The sequence below is a fragment of the Stenella coeruleoalba genome (assembly GCF_951394435.1).
Source record: "Stenella coeruleoalba genome assembly, chromosome: 13".
Classification (NCBI taxonomy): domain Eukaryota; kingdom Metazoa; phylum Chordata; class Mammalia; order Artiodactyla; family Delphinidae; genus Stenella; species Stenella coeruleoalba.
This window is the reverse complement of record NC_137159.1, coordinates 9,344,467-9,361,499: the sequence shown is the minus strand read 5'-3', so window position 1 is coordinate 9,361,499 and position 17,033 is coordinate 9,344,467. Positions and strand designations below refer to the sequence as shown.

Below are 17,033 nucleotides of genomic sequence, written 5' to 3'. Positions count from 1 at the left end.
TTGTTGCGGTGCGTGGGCTTCTCACTACGGTGACTTCTCTTGTAGAACACGGACTCTAGGTGCGCAGGCTCAGTAGTTGTGGCTCGCGGTCTCTAGAGTGCAGGCTCAGTAGTGGCGCACGGGCTTAGTTGCTCCGCGGCATGTGGGATCTTCCTGGACCAGGGCTCAAACCTATGTCCCCTGTATTGGCAGGTGGATTTTCAACCACTGTGCCACCAGGGAAGCCTCTTGCCTTCATCTTGCCTTACTTCCTCTTAAAGGTACAAAGCTACTGCATCCTTTCCTGGCTGTCATCTCATTTCCAGGAAATGTCCAAGCATTTATCTGCCATTCAGGGCCATTCTCTGGGAAGGGGACACCTAAATAGCCACCTACCACTCCCACCTTAAATGCTGTTATAAACAAGAGTTTCCCAGTCAGGAAGACTGATTTAGTGCTACCCTCAAGCCCTCTAGTCTGGCCCATCTCCTACATCCTCTTTCCGTTTTCACCGTCTCCCTTTCCAGTCAAAACTCTGCTTAGAGTGGACTTTTTGACTCTTCACATCATTATTTATTCTGTCTGCTTCCTCCCTCATCTCCAAGCCCACCTTGCATCTTTATTATTTTTTAACTTTTAAAATGGAAATATATTACAATATTATGTTTCAGTTGTACTACATTATGAAATGATCACCATGATAAGTCTAGTAACCATCTGTCCCCATACAAAGTTATTAAACTCTTATTGACTATATTCTTTATGCTATAAATTACATCCCCATGGCTTATTTATTTTACAACTGGAGGTTTGTACCTCTTAATTCCCTTCACCTATTTTGCTCCTACCCGCCTCCCCTGTTCTCTGTTTCTGTGAGTCTATTTTCATTTTGTTTTTTAGATTCCACATGTAAGTGAGATCTTACAGTTTTTGTCTTTCTCTGTTTGACCTATTTCACTGAGCATAATACCCTCTAGGTCCACCGATGTTGTCACGAATGGCAATATTTCATTCTTTTTTATGGTGGAGTAATATTCCATTGCATATATGTATATATTCATCTATTGTTGGACACTTAGGTTGCTTCTATATCTTAGCTATTATAAATAATGCTGAAATGAACATTGGTATGCACATATCTTTTTGAATTTTTTTCTTTGGGTAAATACCCAGAAGTGAAATTGCTGGATCATATGGCAGTTCTATTTTTAATTTTTTGAGAAAATTCCATAGTGGCTGCACCAATATACATTCTCACCAATAGTGCACAAGGGTTTCCTTTTCTCCACATCCTTGCCAAATTAGTTATTGCCTTTTTGCTGATAGCCATTCTGAGAGGTGTGAGATGTTATCTCATTGTGGTTTTGATTTGCACTTCCCTGATGATTAGTGATGTTGAGCATCTTTTCATGAGTCTGTTGGCCATCTACATGTGTTTGGGAAAATATCTATTCAGGTCCTCTGCCCATTTTTTAATTAAGTTGTTTGTTTTTTTGATGTTGAGTTGTATGAGTTCTTCATCTATTTTGGATATTAACCCTTATTGGATATATTATTTGTAAATATCTTCTCCCATTCAGTAGGCAGACTTTTTGTTTTTTTGATACAAATCTGTTTCATTGACCTATGTGTCTGTTTTTGTGCCAGTGCCTTACTGTATTGATTGCTATAGCTTTGAAGTATAGATTAAAATCAGGGAGCATGACACATCCATCTTCGTTCTTCTTTCTCAAGATTGCTTTGGCTATCAGGGTCTTTTGTAGTTCCATACAAACTCTGGAATTATTTCTTCTAGTTCTGTGAAAAATGCCACTGGTATTTTGATAGGGATTTCATTGAATCTGTAGATTGCCTTAGATACCCCCTTGCTTTTCTCTTTTAAAAATTTTAACCAGTTTTCCCCTAAGAAAGAAAAATCTCCATATATTTCCAGACTGTGGTGGCAGAATAATGGTCCCCCAAAGATGTCCATGTCCTAATCCCAGAACCTGTGAATATGTTAGGTCGAACAGTAAAAGGTTATTAAGATTGCAGACAGAATTAAGGTTGCTAATCAGCTGACCTTAAAATAGGGAGAGTAACCTGGATTATCCAGGTGGGCCCAATAATCACAAGGGCGGCAGAAGAATGAGAGTCAGGGGGATGTGACTGTGGAAGAATGGTCAGAGGGATGCAATGTTACTGGTTTAAAGATGGAAAAAGGGGATCACAGGCTAAGGAATGCAGTTAACCTCTAGAAGCTGGGAAAAGCAAGGAAATGATTCTCCCCCAGTCTCCACAAAGAAACACAGCCCTGCTGCCACATTGATTTCAGTGCAGTGAGACCCATGACAGACTTCTATAGAACTGTAATGCTTTAATGGCATCAATAGATCAGTGAATTCAAGTCCTGTCTCCTGGGTTAGTGGGTCTCAAATTTCGCTGCACATTAGAATCACCTGGGTATATTTTTGTTCCCCATACCCGGCTCACACCCGGCCCACTGAAGCAGAGTCTCTGGGGGTAAGACCCAGGCATTATTACTTTATAAAGTTCCCCAGGTGCTTTCAACATGCCGCGAAGGCAGAGAACCTCTACCTCAGGCTAACCACAAAAGCACAAAAGCATGAAGAGCTCTTTTTCTTGCCTGTTGGTAACTGGGAGCCCTAGGGGCAAAGAGGAAATGTAACACCCTTCACTAGAAGCACCAGACCTTTGCTTGTGGGTAGAAATGGGCTCCATCCAGCCATTTAGCAGCTTAGAAATTGGATCCTGTCGCTCCTCACTAGGCAAGAATACAGGTATCTCTCTAATGGTATTTATTAAACAACCTGAAAGTACAAAGATCTTTTTTTCTGGAACCACTTGAGTAAGTTGCTATCTGATGCCCCATCACAGGTTAGTGTGCATTTCCTACAAAGACATTCTCTCCTATACCTGCAATGTGACTATCAAAATCAGGAAATTACAACTTGTACATTTCTACCATTTAATCCTCAGACCCTGTTCAAGTTTTGCTAAATGTTCCAATAACGTCCTTTATAGCAAAGAATCCAGTTCCTGTTACCTTTAGTTGTTATGTCCCTTTAGCCTTCTCCATTCTGGAACAGTTCTTCAGTCTTTCCTTGATTCCTGTGACACTGACAGCTTTGAAAATTACACCAAGAACTTAGGTTTGTCTGATGTTTCCTCATGATTGGATTCAGGTTATGCATCTTGGGCAGGAGTAACACAGAGGTGATGCTGGACGCTTCTCAGTGGGCACATGACGTCGATTTGTCCAGTTGCTGATGAGGTGTTCACTTTGGTCACTTGCTTAATGTCTGCCAGGTTTCTTCACTGTATAGTTGCTCCTCAAATATTATTATTATTTTAAATTTAATTTTAGTTTTTTGGCCATGCTATGTGACTTGCGGGATCTTAATTCCCTGACCAGGGATTGAACCCTTGCCCTCAGCAGTGAAAGCGCAGGACCACCAGGGAATTCCCACCCCTTAATTTTTTTTTTTAATTTTTATTTATTTATTTATTTTTGTCTGTTTGGGTCTTCGGTGCTGCGCACAGGCTTTCTCTAGTTGTGGTCAGTGGGGGCTACTCTTTGTTGCGGTGTGTGGGCTTCTGGTTGCGGTGGCTTCTCTTGTTGGGAGCACGGGCTCTAGGCGTGAGGGCTCAGTAGCTATGGCACATGGGCTTAGTTGCTTTGCGGCATGTGGGGTCTCCCTGGACCAGGGCTCGAGCCCATGTCCCCTGCATTGGCAGGCGGATTCTTAACCACTGCGCCATCAGGGAAGTCCCCACCACCCCTTAATTATTAATAAGTATCTTACAGGGCAATACTTTGAGATATCAATACCCTGTACCTCATCGAACTTTCAATTTATTAATTTATATCAGTATAGACTTATGCTTTCACATTGTATTCAATGAATTATAATTCATAACTGTCATTATTTTTTGATGTTTAATTTGTTCCAAATTTGACCAGTGGAAGCTTCTTCAAGCGGGCTCCTGTGGCCTTTTGACATGCCCCTATCATTCTTGTAGCACTTCTTTTATTCTCTGGCACGAAATGTTGCAGGCTGTTAAACCCGTGAGGTAGGTGCTATTATTATCACCCCCATATTAGAGATGCGGGAACCTAGGAACAGCTCCAGATTACACAGCTAGTTAGTTGTGGTGGCAGGATTGTGAATCCAGACCATTTAGCTCAAGCCTGAGCTTTTCCCTTCTAAGTTTTTATTTTGAAATAATTTTAGACCTATAGAAAAGTTGCAAAAATAGTATAGAGTTCCTGTTTACCTTTCACCAGTTTCTGCTAACATTAACCTATGACATTAACACATAGTACAGTGACTGAAACCAGGAAATTCACATTGATACAGTACTATTAACTGATTTTGCCGGCTTTTTCAGTAAGGTCCTTTTCTGATCAGAATCTCATGTTGCATTTCACTGTCATACCTCCTTGGTCTCCTCAAACCTGTGACAGTTCCTCAGTCTTTGTCTTTATAATCTGTCACTTTTGAACAAGATCGCTGGTCCACTGATTTATAGAATGCCCTCAGTTTGGGTTCGCCTGCTGTTTGCTCCTGGTTAGGTGGAGGTTATCCAACAATACACAGGTAACATTGCCGTCTCTTAATGCATCACGTCAAGATAGTGATTACCGGGGATGTAAACTTTGATCATTTGGTTAAGGTGATACCTACTAGGTTTCTCCACTGTAAGGTTACTATTTTTCCTTTTTTAATTAGTAAGTACTTCATGGGGAGATACTTTGAGACAGCGCACATGTCCTTATTTTTTGCTTACTAGTTTTTGCATCCATTTTTGCCTGCAGCAATGATAACTGTGATGTTTGCCTAACAGTGATTTTCTGTTATTCCTTCTACATTCATTAATTGGAATTCTACAAGTAAGAACTGTCCCTTCTCCCCCATGATTGATCTCAGACTGGACTCATGACTATTTTATTCTATGACTTATAATCCAGTATAATACAAATATAACCCAGTATAATACAAATATAATCCAGTATAATACAAATATAATCCAGCATAATACAAATATAATCCAGTATAGTACAAATATATCCAGTATAATACAAATCTGACCACTGGGTGCTCCTGCCAGTTGTTTCCCGAGTCCTTCAGAGAGGCCATCTTCTTTTTTGAGCACTTCCTTCCTTTACAGTACCACAGGATATTCTAGGCTAGGCTCATTTTATACTTTCTCTGCCCCAGGTCTGCAATTTCTCCAAGGACCTCTGGTTCCTTTTATTGAAGAATTGTATTTAGAAACCAAGATCTGGATACTATCTGTGCTTATTGCCACTGGGGTGTCATTGTCTCTAGGCCCTCTGAGCAGACAGTGCTAAGAAATATACACACACATATTCTAACCCATTTACTTCAGTATCTTTCTGTATGTATGATAAAAGCCATGAGCTCATACTACCCCCAATCCCCATCCAACACCACAGGGTTCATTCTAGCCTTATCACCGTCTCATCTGTAGCTTTTTTCCAACAGTGAGAAACCCAGCAGGGCTAGAGCTCTGTAACCACACCATCCCTGCAGGAGAGGGAGTAGGGAGAGTGTTGCTTGGCCTTAAAGGATGGGATTTTGACAGACATTAGGGAAAGTCATTCCCAGCAGACAGAAGACCATGAGTAGAGGCTGGCAGGCAAATCAGGGCATGACAATGCCTAAGCCTAACACAGGGAAGGAACAAGACTCCAAAGGGCCACAATTAAACGCAACAATGCATAGCTCATGAGGGCAATTTCACCAGCAGTTTTGCATCAATTCAGTTTTATTTCACCAAGCAGTGGAGAACCGCCTGACATTTTGGATTAGGAAGTGGCAGAGCCAAGGCTATCTGGGCTTTAGATCCAAGGGCAAATGGATTGGGTGGGGAGGATGGAGCTGTGGTCATGAGCTAGGGTGGTGGCGGTGGCTACTGTGGAAAAGAAACCAGGTGGGAAAGGCGCTACAGAACCAACAGAACCTGGCAACTGACAGAACGTGGGGAAGGTAAAAGGAGGGAGAAGGCAAAGTGACAAGGCTCTAAGCCTGTGTGCTTGGGAGAAAGTGGTACCATAAACAGAACCCCAAACAAAGGTCTCTCTGTAAATTCTGTTTCCCCTTGGGGACAGGCACGCTGTGACCACAAAGCCTCACAAAATGTTCTCTGAAGACAGGCCTGACTCAGTGACGTCTCCTCTCCTGCCTGATCTCTTGAGTTCCAGGCCCTCCCTCAGCCCCACCAAGTCCATCGCCTTCAACACACAGCTATAATAACCATGCGCCCCTGACTGACTGCCCGTCACTCAGGACACAGCTAAAAACCCTCCCGAGGCCCCCTGCATGCTGGCCCCAACTTACCCCTCTGGTTTACCTCACATTATAGCCAGAGGCCACTCACGCTGCCCTGCGCCTTAGCCCCGCTTGGGCCCATGTCCTTTTTTCTAGCCCCACTGGTCCCAGGCGTCTCCTTGAACTCTTACCTCTCCCAGGAACACCCCCTCTTTACCTGGCAAACCCCTCCTACACCCATGCAAGTCCGCCTGCCCCACCTGCTGGCTTAGATGCCCCTCCTCTTGACCCCCAGCTCTGTACTGAAATGCCCTGTGTATCTTTCTCCCCTGATCTGTGTTTTTAGGGGCAAAGGTATGTCTTGTTTACTGCGGGCTCCAAACACAAGGCACCTCCTGGGCATACTGTAGGTGTTCTTGATGTAAGTACTTGATGAGGAAGGAGAGGGTAGACACTCTCCACTCACTTCTCACTGCTCCCTCTCCGTCCACTGCCCTTCCTCTCCTTGCTGCTCAGCTTACTCTCTCAGAGCCCAGCTCATCGACACAGCCTTCTACATCTCTCCCATCACCCCGCTTCCTGACTTGGCTGAACTTGGATCCTGTATCAGTGTTGGTCTATTGGCCTCAGCTACATCTGAGCCGGGCAGCAGAGGTGCTCAAACAGAACAGGTGAGGGTGTGGATGCACCCAGCCCCAGCCCCGCCTGCCACAAGGCCCCATCCAAGAATAAAGGGGAGAAAGGCAGCCTGTTCTCCTGGCAGACTGCAGCAAGCGTGTAAACAGGCTGGGGAATTCAGCCACCAGGTTGACAGCCCAGCCTCCTGGGGCCTCCCGTGCCACGCTGCCCCGCCAACCACTGAAATCTCAGGCTTCTGAGCTACAGCCAGTGCCGTGCTGCTTTGGTCTTCAGGGATGGATGAGCAAACAACAGTGCAAAGAACCACAAGAAAACAGAGCCACACACTGGGCCTTGTCCATAATTATTACTATAATGATTTACAAAAAAATTTTTTTCAGGCAACTGTGTTAAATTATTGTACATTTGCGGAAGAGGGAGATGGGGGTCCTGGCCACAAGGTAAATGAAGACCTCTTCTGTGGGAGAGGTGGGAGGAGGAAGTGTGCCCTCCTCACCCCCACTAGGTCTGACTTGTGATTAAGTGGCTTCCCTTCAACAAATGAAGACCATTCACCCTTCCTGTCCCAGGTACTGGTGTTAAAGGACAGGAAGCAGCAAGTCACTGAAGTGCTTTGAAGGGGAGAACGCAACACACTGCGGCCGCCCAAACCCAGGGCATCCTCTGCTCTGGCTCCAAAGGGTCGGACTCCAGTCCAGACTCCTTATGGGGGACGGAAGAAGACTGACAAGAACTCAGTCTACACCAAGGCACCCATCCAGAAAGATGGGAGAACAGAGTGTGAAAGGGTCAGGGATGCCTAGGTGTGGCCCTCCGGGCTACTCTGTTGGGTCAGGAAGAGGAGGTGGCATGAGAAGCAGTGACACACCGGCAGGGAGCTGCTGGCTGCCCCCTCCTCCACCCCACTCCCCAAGGCTAGTTATACAGGCATCCAGGCACTCTGGCCCTGTCGGAGAAAATGGGGGTATTTGGGTGCCTGGCCTTGGAGCTCGGGGCAGCAGAGAGTCATGGGCCTAATTGGTTCTGCCAAGGGGGACACCCAGAACCGCCCAAAGCTGGGCCCCTCAATTCCCACCTTCCAGCTCAAGCCTCCCATCCATGCAGCTAATGTTACTGTGTGTGCGTGTGTGTGTGCGGAGGGCTGCAGGGAAGCACTGTTGCACCACTTGCCGGGGGTTCAGGGCATGCAGGGGGCCCCGAGGCCTAGTATGTGAACCGGACCAGAAAGGGTTAAGGACTCTGGCTCCCCTTTCCTCCCATCCTCCCAATGCTACACCTTCCTCCTTGGGCGCTAGAAGGTTTTACGATGAATAGCCCGCGAGCCATCCTCTTCGTATTCCTTTTTGGACACCCACATCTTCTTAAAAGTGTCCAGCGAGGCCAGGATGGAGCCACTGTGACGAGGGAGGGAGAGCAGTCTTGTGGACCTGAGGGCTGAGCCAACCGCCCACCCTGGGCGCCCAGAACTCCACTTCCCTTACCTGGGAGGGAAACCCACCCACCTCCACCTGGCCTGGGCCAACCCGGGGAGAAGTGTCCAGGGCACAGTGGTCTCCTCCCAGAGCCCTCCCCGTGAGCCCCGCCTCACCCGATCCACGTGGAGTACAGCCGTTCCTGAGGGGCTGAGATCTAGAGGGAGCAAGCGGCAACGTGACTGCCCCACCCCCGCACAGAAGCCCCAGTCCCAGCCTCAGGGAGGGGGGGCCTTTCTCCCAGTGCCCGAGGCCAGGCAGCAAGTGCCTCAGCTGGCAGCAGGGGGAGCAGCAGGGCTGGGCTGGGCCTGGAAGGCAGAGGGCATCTGAGGGTGGTTCTTGCTCTTTCCTCCCCGGGTCCAGGTTGCCCAGCACCCCCATGCCCCATGGGGACTCCCCATAACCTCACCTTGATTTTGACGTCTTTGGGGGCAAGCTTCTTTACTTCACTTAGTAATCGGTCGCCAAAGCCTGTGAACACAAGGCTGGCTGAACTGGGGGTCCACATCCGACCCTTTACCACTAGCTCCCCCGCATCCAACCTCTGGTGCCCCAGCCCCAGGTGCTGCCACGCTTGTTTTTGTCATTCTTGCCAGGATTAAGGGTAAGGGCAAGCCACCCCAAAGGCATAAAAGATCCAGCAGCATGCCTACAGGTGGGCCCAGCTTCCTTCCTCAGGAAGGCAGCATGAGATAGAACCCCAAGTCACTCAGCTCTGCCCGACCCCTACACTCTCCCTCCCCCGCTGCTCTGGAGCCAAAACCGCCAGAAGCAAAGGCAAAGGCGAATGACGAGTCAGGAGAACACGCCTCCCACTTCTACCCAGCAGATGGGCAAACACACACAGTGTCGGGACAGCGCCGGGGGACTCTCGTCCATAACTGATGGGGGTGAAAGTGGCACAGCCTCTCAGGAGGGAAACTCTGGTGATATCTACCAGGTAACAAATGCACATACGCACCCTCTTACTCAGCAATTCTAGTCCTAGGATTTTTCTTTTAGGTATGTTCTCATCACGTGAAGTAACAGTGTATGAGGTCAACCATTGCAGCATCTTTGTGATCAGAAAGAATTTCACCGTCCGCAAGGCCATCCGCAGTTAACGGTTAAATGGCACATCCATCCCATACGGCCAGATAAGAGAGCTTACACTCTAGGAAAGATCTTCTGGATGTGGTGCAAAGTCAAAAATACATGGCGTGGAGCTTCAGTACACTAAGGTCTGTGTAAAAAGGGAGTGCTTATTCATGCACAGGTGTTACCTGAGAAACTAACAATTCCTGTGGGGAGGGAACTGGGTGACCAGGACAATGGGAGAAGGCAGACTTCATCTAATACATTTTAGACCTCGTTAAACTTATCACCTATTTACAAAGTAAACAAAATTTAATTTTAAATCTTTCTCTTAAAAAAAACAAAAACTGAGCACCCAAAAAACCAACAGGAAATGGGCCATCTCCCAGGCTTCTAGGAAGCAGGATGCAGTCTGAGGGTCCAGCTGCCCTTGGCCTCCAAGTCATACTACCACCTCCCAACTGTGGTACCTTTGAAAAGTGTGGAGCCACCGGAGAGCACGATGTTGGCGAACAGCGTCCGGCGAAGGTCCATGTCAGACTTGTGGATGGCGAAGGCCAGCACCTCGTGGAGCCCCTCACTCTCATCCCCTATCAGGTCTGGCTGGAACAGCAGCTCGGGGGCCCGGAAGCGCGCTGGCCCCACCTTGGGAACACAAGATTGAGGCAGACAGGCCTCCTCCTCCTCCTCCAGGTCCTGGCATCACTCCTGCCCCCGCCCGGGGCTGGCCTGGCAACTTACGTCGAGGGTGCTGCCGTCTGGCAAGGTGTACTGCACCTTCTCCGTCTCCAGAGCCTCATCCTTCTGCGGGCTGATGGACAGGTAGCAGGCCCGCTGCAGTGGGCAGGGACACAGCCCTCAGGAGGCGGCAACCGGGACACCCGCACCCAGGGCTCAACCTTACGCCGGGTCCGACCACCCCCCGCCCCGTTCCCCACCTCCTGCCCTGCGTCACCTCTTTGATGGTCCGGACAACCTCAAACTCAGCCGAGGTGTGAAAGTCAACCCCCTCCTTGCGCAGCTGCAGCCGGAGGTAGCGGGAGACGTCGCGGCCGGCGATGTCCACCCGCATGATGGAGTGTGGCATGGCAAAGCCCTCGTAGATGGGGACGGCGTGAGTGACCCCATCCCCTGAGTCCAGAACGACTCCCGTCGTGCGTCCCGTTGCATACCTGTCACCAGGTCAGCATCCCTTCACCTCAGCCACTGAGGCATGGGGACCTCCTCACCCCTGGAAGGGACCCCGGGACATGTGCATCATCTGGTCTGAAAAAGGGACCCGCGGGACTCCCTAAAGGGACGGTCATCAGGGGGCTGTTTCTACAGGGAAGTCAGATGCCTGGTCATCCCGAGCAGGAGGCTGCCCCCAGGGAGGACGGAGATGGAGGGGCCGCAGGGCTTAGGGAGCACTCACAGGCTAAGCACGGCCTGCATGGAGATGAACAGGGCTGGCACGTTGAAGGTCTCGAAGAACACCTCTGCCGCCTTCTCCCGGTTCTTACATGGGTTGAGCGGAGCTTCCGTGAGAAGAACAGGATGCTGCAAGAGACGCCAGGGTTGCCGGCAGGTGCAAAGACAGCGTGCTGGCGCTGCAATGATCCTTCCAGAGAGCCACCCGCCCCTGTGAGCACATGAAGCTGCGGCCTGCCATCCCTCCCGACGGCACAAGCCCATCATCTGCCAGTAGTTTTACTCTTCCAAAGATCCAGCGCTCCCTGGGAAATTCTGCTCGGCGGCCACGGACTGTGTGGACCCAGGCCCACGCAACACAGAGATGGCAGGCCCTGACAAAGCCAGAGGAAACGAGGAAGCCTGACTGGGATGCCGTGGGCAGAGAGAGGACACCACAGGGAGAACTGGGCCCCCCGGCGGGAGGGGCCGCTGCCCCACCTCCTCGGAGAAGGTCTGCAGCTGGTCCTTGGAGTAGACGTACTGCCAGATGCGCTCCATGTCGTTCCAGTCCCGCACCACTCCGTGCTCCATGGGGTAGCGGATGGTCAGCAGCCCCCGGTGCTCCTGCGGAGGGGGGAGGCCAGCTGTGGCACCAGACATTCACCCAGCAACTGCTCCCCGCCCGCCTGGGAGCTGCCCCTTCATCCGCTCGCCGGGTCTCCCCATGCCCCATGACAGGTCCTGAACCCAGCACAGGTTCATCTGTCCAACTGCTTCTCAGGCTCTCAGAGCCCAGCCAGTCTCCAAGGCCAGGACCAGAGAGGGTGGCAGATGGCCTCAGAGAACAGACGCCCAGGGCCCTCTCTGGCGGTACAGCTCTGATCACCAGTCAAGGCTCCTGGGACAATGAAGACCCCCAAACCCAGAAAAAGGCAGGCTCCACAGGTATTACCTCTGCTTTTGGTCCGATGAAGAGGTCCCCTTCCAGGGCTCCAGCCATCACCCGCATGTGTTTGGGGCGCCCGACACTGCGAAGACAGGAGAGGTCAGGGAGGTGGGCAGGGGGCACAGCTGAGCCCAGTCCAGGAAGACCAAAGTCCAACTCCAATGGTCAAGAGGGTAACTGTACTCAAAGCATCAGGAGGTGGCCACGGGGCAAAGGCCAGAAGCTAGGCCTATGGGCCACGGGACTACAGAGCAGGCCTTGGCAGGACAGAAGGCTCAGGGTCAGAAGACGAGGTGTCACTTCCATTTCCCACCAGCCCTCCCAGAGACGGCTGAGAGCTCTGTAATGTCAGCCCTGGCAGAGGGTCAGCCTCTGTAGCCACGATGACTCAGCCCACGCTCTCGATTTCAGGAGGGCAGACCAAGGCGGGGTGGCCCCAGGAAACTGGGCTGTGGCTCCCGTGTACACCCCTCTCTCACTCAGTCATTCCTGCCCCTTCCCACTGCCAGGGCTTCCAGAACAGAGATGCAATTCTTGGCAGAGTGGACGGGCTACCATTACAAAATCTGACCCAAGTTCCCTGCACATCAAGAGGAACCTTTAATTACATTCAACGTGAGTTCAAAAGGAAAGCTGAGGCCCCACTGGATGCTTTAGGCTGGCTCTGTCTTGATATAGCCAGCCATTTCAGGGGCCTTAGGACTCCCCCACCCCGGCTTGGGCCACTAAACCCTAAAACCTCCAGGATTTGAGATGAGACACGGCCGAGGGAAAACTTCCCGATGGGCTACAGTGGCCGGAGAAGCACTCCAGGCTTTCTCCAGGTTTCACCTCCCCCTTACCTCTGCCACCACTGGCACCATTCAGGCAAAGACCCTCCTTGACTGAACAAAATATTTTCTAGAGTCTGAAACTAAATGGGCCCTGAAGAAAACATTTCCCGGGAGGAAGGGGTGGCATTAACTCCCCACTTTCTCCTCTGAGTCTAGGTCTCTCTCCTGGAGATGTCTCTCTTTTATTCTTGCTGCTGCTACCACACCCTGTCCCGAGGGGAATGCTGGTGGCTTCTCCTCCTTCCTGGCTAAAGGAGGGACCAAAATCAGCCTCCAAAGAGGAGGGGGAAGCCCAGAGCACAGGTCTTCTCCTTCCAGCGCCCTTAAGAGCAACAGCTTCACAAATCTGGAGTCTTCCCTACAGGTGGGGACAAGAGTTGGCCTCAAAGAGAGCTGTGACACAGGACCCACGTTCTCTACGGAAGCAAACCGAAGGGTTAGGGATGCTGCCTGAGCAACACTTACTAGTTTGGGAAACAGTATTTGGGAATCTGGTCTCCTGCAAAGCCAGCCTTGATCACCCCCGAACCCTGCAAAGAAATTCAATGTTTAGCTCCCAACATTCACCTCCAGATGAAGGCAGTGCCTTGCCATGGGGAGGGCTGCTGCCCCACCATGGCAGCCCGGGGTGGCAGCCTGAGATCCTGCCAAGAGGGCAAGGCCATTTACAAGTACACCAGTGCTTCAAAACCGGGAGCGATTTTGCATTCCCTCCCCCAAATTTGACAACGTCTGGAGACTGGGGAGCGGGGGCTGCCACTCGCTTCTAGGTAGAGGCCAGGGATGCTGTTATACATCTTAAAAGGCACAAGACAGCCCCACATAACCAAGAATTATCCAGGCCAAAATGTCACTAGTGTGGAGATGGAGGAACCATGAAGTACATCCTCGTCTGCACACTCCAAGGTCGGCTCCAGGCAGGAGCTGCACAAGCTACTCCCAAAACCCAGCTAGAAGCAACCCATAAGCTTTTTGCAACACTCTGGCCCCCTCCCCTCAGCAACCATGGGCCACATATAGGACCCGCTGGGGAAGATCACTGGGTTCACTGGGACAACTGGCACCTCTCCTCAAGTGGCTTCTCCAGAGACTACAGGAGAACAGCTTGGTCTTGCCACTGCTCCAGCACGGAAGCTGGACTTAGAATATCTTAAAGGGAACCTGGCGTCTAGAAACCTCCCACTCACTGCAGGAATGAGCATCTCAACCCCTCTTCCCATAGATCTCCATCACAACCCTTGGGGTCCGCAAAGCAGAAATAAACATCCCCAAGTTACACAGGAGGGGCTGGAAGCCCAGAGGAACCAAACAGGTTGCCCTCTAAACTCATTAACTTGTTGATTAGCCCGCCAAGTAAGGAACTGGCCTGATCTTTCCTGTAGCCTGATGGAGAGCAACCTCCAAGCCCAGCTCTAGCCTTATTAAACATCCCCTGCTGTGACTCAGGGCACGTACATGGGTACTCCAAAAAAGACAGCCGTTCAGGGATTACAGGGAGACAGATCCCAGAAAGAGAAGTGAGTCATTATCAAAAACTCCAAGGCCCACACACCAGAGGCAGATACCCAGCTAGGGGCAGATCCACAGATCCCTGCCCTTCATTTTCTTCCCGTGGACCAGAAAACATGCTGAGCCCCAGTGCTGAAGGACAAACCACAATGAAGCCAGGCAACTTTCCTCTGAGGTTTGCAAACAATGTTCCCAAACTGCTAAGGGTCCTGGGAAGAGGAGTCCTGAATTCTCTCCACTGCCCTGCCGGCTGTGGAACTTCTGCTTGGCTCGGGGAGCACTTAAGGAGAGGGTCAAAGTAGCCAAGTGGTCAGCCAGGTGGCGGCGGCTATGTGGTGGGCAGAACTTAACTTGCATTTTCCCCAGTCCCAGGAAAAGGGCGCAGTAGGGCCTGCCCACTCTGGTAGTGCTGCCTGGGGGTGCAGCACTTGGAAAGAGCTGTTGTAGAGGTCCCCAGGCCAACCTTCTCCAAAAGGTGGGGCCAGCAGTGTGCAAGAGGACAGCCAGGGCCACAACCTGAGAAGGGGTAAAGGGGCTGGGGTCGAAACCTGCCCAGCAACCCCACTCTCAACTGAGAAAGGTCCGGGGTGCCTCGGCCGGGCCGCCCGACTGTCACCCCACCTCTCCGGATGCTGACCAAGGGCCGCCAGAACGATGGGACCCCCTTCTTCTACGGACCTCCCCGCCCGGCTCAGGGAGGGCTCGGGCTGGGGTTCCGCCGCGCCAGCGGGGGGCTGGCCCCGTGGCCCCAACTACAGGGCCAGGTGGGGACGGCCGGCAGGGGTGGCGGGCGGGCAGTGAGCTAGAGGGACCAGCCGAGTCTGTCGGGGGTCCCCGCGTGCACTGCCGCGTGCGCCCTCCCCCCGGCTGCCGAGCCTCACGTTGTCGATGACCACGGGCTGGTTGGCGATGATGTCGTAGGACTCCATGGCCGGGCCGGGCCGGCCCTGCCCAGCAGGCGGGCTGCAGGAGTGACCAACTGCGGCCTGGCGTGCTGACCGGGACAGCGGTGGCTCCTGACGCGGTACCGCGCCCCTCCCTCCCCGAGCGCGCAGCCTACGCAAGCCCGGCGGAGTTTTCTGGGGGGCGGGCCCCGCGGCCAATCACCGCTCCCACCTGGGCAGATTGACGGCGGGCCCCCGGGTCCCGCGGCGGGCAAAGGGGCGGGGCCGCCTGTCCTGGCCAGCCAATGGAGACGGCCCGGAGGAATCGCTGGGGAGCTTCCAAGGTAGGCTGCACCGTGTGGGGGTGACGTCATTGCCTCGCGCTTAAGGAGGAGGCGGTCAGCGAGTGGTGGGCTGCTAGGTCGCCTGTCCAGGGAGACTGCTTTCCCGAGCTTCAGCACCTCCGACCACGCTTCTTCGTGAGCTCGCCGTCCCCGAGGAGACCGGCGGTGGATATTTCCCCCAAAGCATTTCTTTATTGAGCACTGAGGAGGATCCTTTTCCTTGTAAAAATGACAGTTTCGTGGTAACGGTAGCTGGAGTGAATGGAACACCTGCTACGTGCTTGCGGAGCACTCCTACCCACTTTACATAGATTACTATATTACACCCTTGCAATAACTGTATGAGGTATTATTATTCCCATTTTACAGATTTGGGAACCGAGGAGGCTCACGCGTGTGTAACTTGCCCAAGGCTATCCAGCTGGCAGCAGCTGGGATTAGCTTGCGGTCAGCCTCCAGCCGCGTTGGGGTCAACTGCTGCAACAGGGCAAGAAGATACCGAGTCCTGAATTCATTGACCAAACTGAGCCATAGTTATTTGCCGCTCTGTATAACTTTCCCACTAGACTGTGAGATTAAATTCGGTAAAGCTGAAGCACGACATCATACAGAAGAGTGCAGAAATCATAAATGTACATTTCAGTGAATTATTAGCATGTGGACACGCCCGTATAACCATCACTGAGTTTAAGAATCAGAGCATGACCAGCTCCCTGGTAGCCTCCCACCCGTCTCGTTCACTGCCCTATTCCTCCTCCGAGGTGACCACTATCCTGCATTCTACCGGTCACCACAGGTTAGTTTTGACTATTTTGGAATTTTATGCAAATAGAATCATAGGTAGGTGTTCATTTGTATTTGGTGTCTATGCATTCATAAAATGGGTCAACGTGCAATTGTTTAAGATAATGAAGGAGTTATATATAATCTGATATGAAATACATCAGGACATATGGCTAAGTCAAAGCAAAGAAAGCCAGTCACAGTGTCCAGAATGTTCTATGTGTGAATGGCTCTGAAGAGTGTATGAGGCACCTTCAAGACTCTTTAATATGGGAAAGGGGCCACCGTAAATGCGGGGAAATGAAGGGCAAATTCTTTTTACAATGTAAACTTTTAAATTTTGGTGTTTTTAACTTGTTCTGTGTCTCTCTGCTTTGCAAATAAGATCATCTATACCATTTTTTCTAGATTCCACATATATGTGTTAATATACGATATTTGTTTTTCTGTCTGACTTACTTCACTCTGTATGACACTCTCTAGGTCCATCCACATCTCTACAAATGACCCAATTTTGTTCCTTTTAATGGCTGAATAATATTCCATTCTATATATGTACCACATCTTCTTTATCCATTCCTCTGTTGACGGACACTTACGTTGCTTCCATGTCCTGGCTATTGTAAATAGTGCTGCTATGAACACTGGGGTGCATGTGTCTTTTTGAATTATGGTTTTCTCCGGGTATATGCCCAGTAGTGGGATTGCTGGGTCATATGTATATCCACTCTTTTTTAGATTCTTTTTCTTAACCCATTTTTAAGTGTACAGTTCAGTGGTATTAAAATCATTCATAATGTTGTGCAACCATTACCACCATCCATCTCCAGAAGTTTTTTCACCTTATAAAACTGAAACTCTATACTCATTAAACAATAACTC

General features: G+C 50.7%; 1 protein-coding gene across 1 annotated transcript; it reads right to left on the bottom strand.

The window, feature by feature from the left end:
• Window positions 1-4,196: 4,196 nt before the first annotated feature.
• ACTR1B (actin related protein 1B) lies at window positions 4,197-15,358 on the bottom strand. The gene is made up of 11 exons (XM_079941174.1): window positions 15,022-15,358; window positions 13,097-13,161; window positions 11,805-11,880; window positions 11,351-11,476; window positions 10,875-10,999; window positions 10,416-10,632; window positions 10,202-10,294; window positions 9,931-10,105; window positions 8,796-8,857; window positions 8,503-8,543; window positions 4,197-8,308 (listed from the first exon to the last, which is right to left on the bottom strand). The coding sequence occupies exons 1-11, from the start codon at window positions 15,067-15,069 to the stop codon at window positions 8,206-8,208; spliced, it is 1,131 nt and encodes a 376-aa protein (XP_079797300.1). The 5' UTR covers window positions 15,070-15,358; the 3' UTR covers window positions 4,197-8,205.
• Window positions 15,359-17,033: the final 1,675 nt, after the last annotated feature.

Coding starts and splice junctions, on each gene's coding strand:
- ACTR1B (XM_079941174.1), bottom strand. CDS start 15,069: ATGGAGTCCTACGACATCATCGCCAACCAGCCCGTGGTCATCGACAAC. Junction 13,162..15,021: donor AGCCCGTGGTCATCGACAAC/GTGAGGCTCGGC, acceptor ATTTCTTTGCAG/GGTTCGGGGGTGATCAAGGC. Junction 11,477..11,804: donor TCATCGGACCAAAAGCAGAG/GTAATACCTGTG, acceptor CCCCCTCCGCAG/GAGCACCGGGGGCTGCTGAC.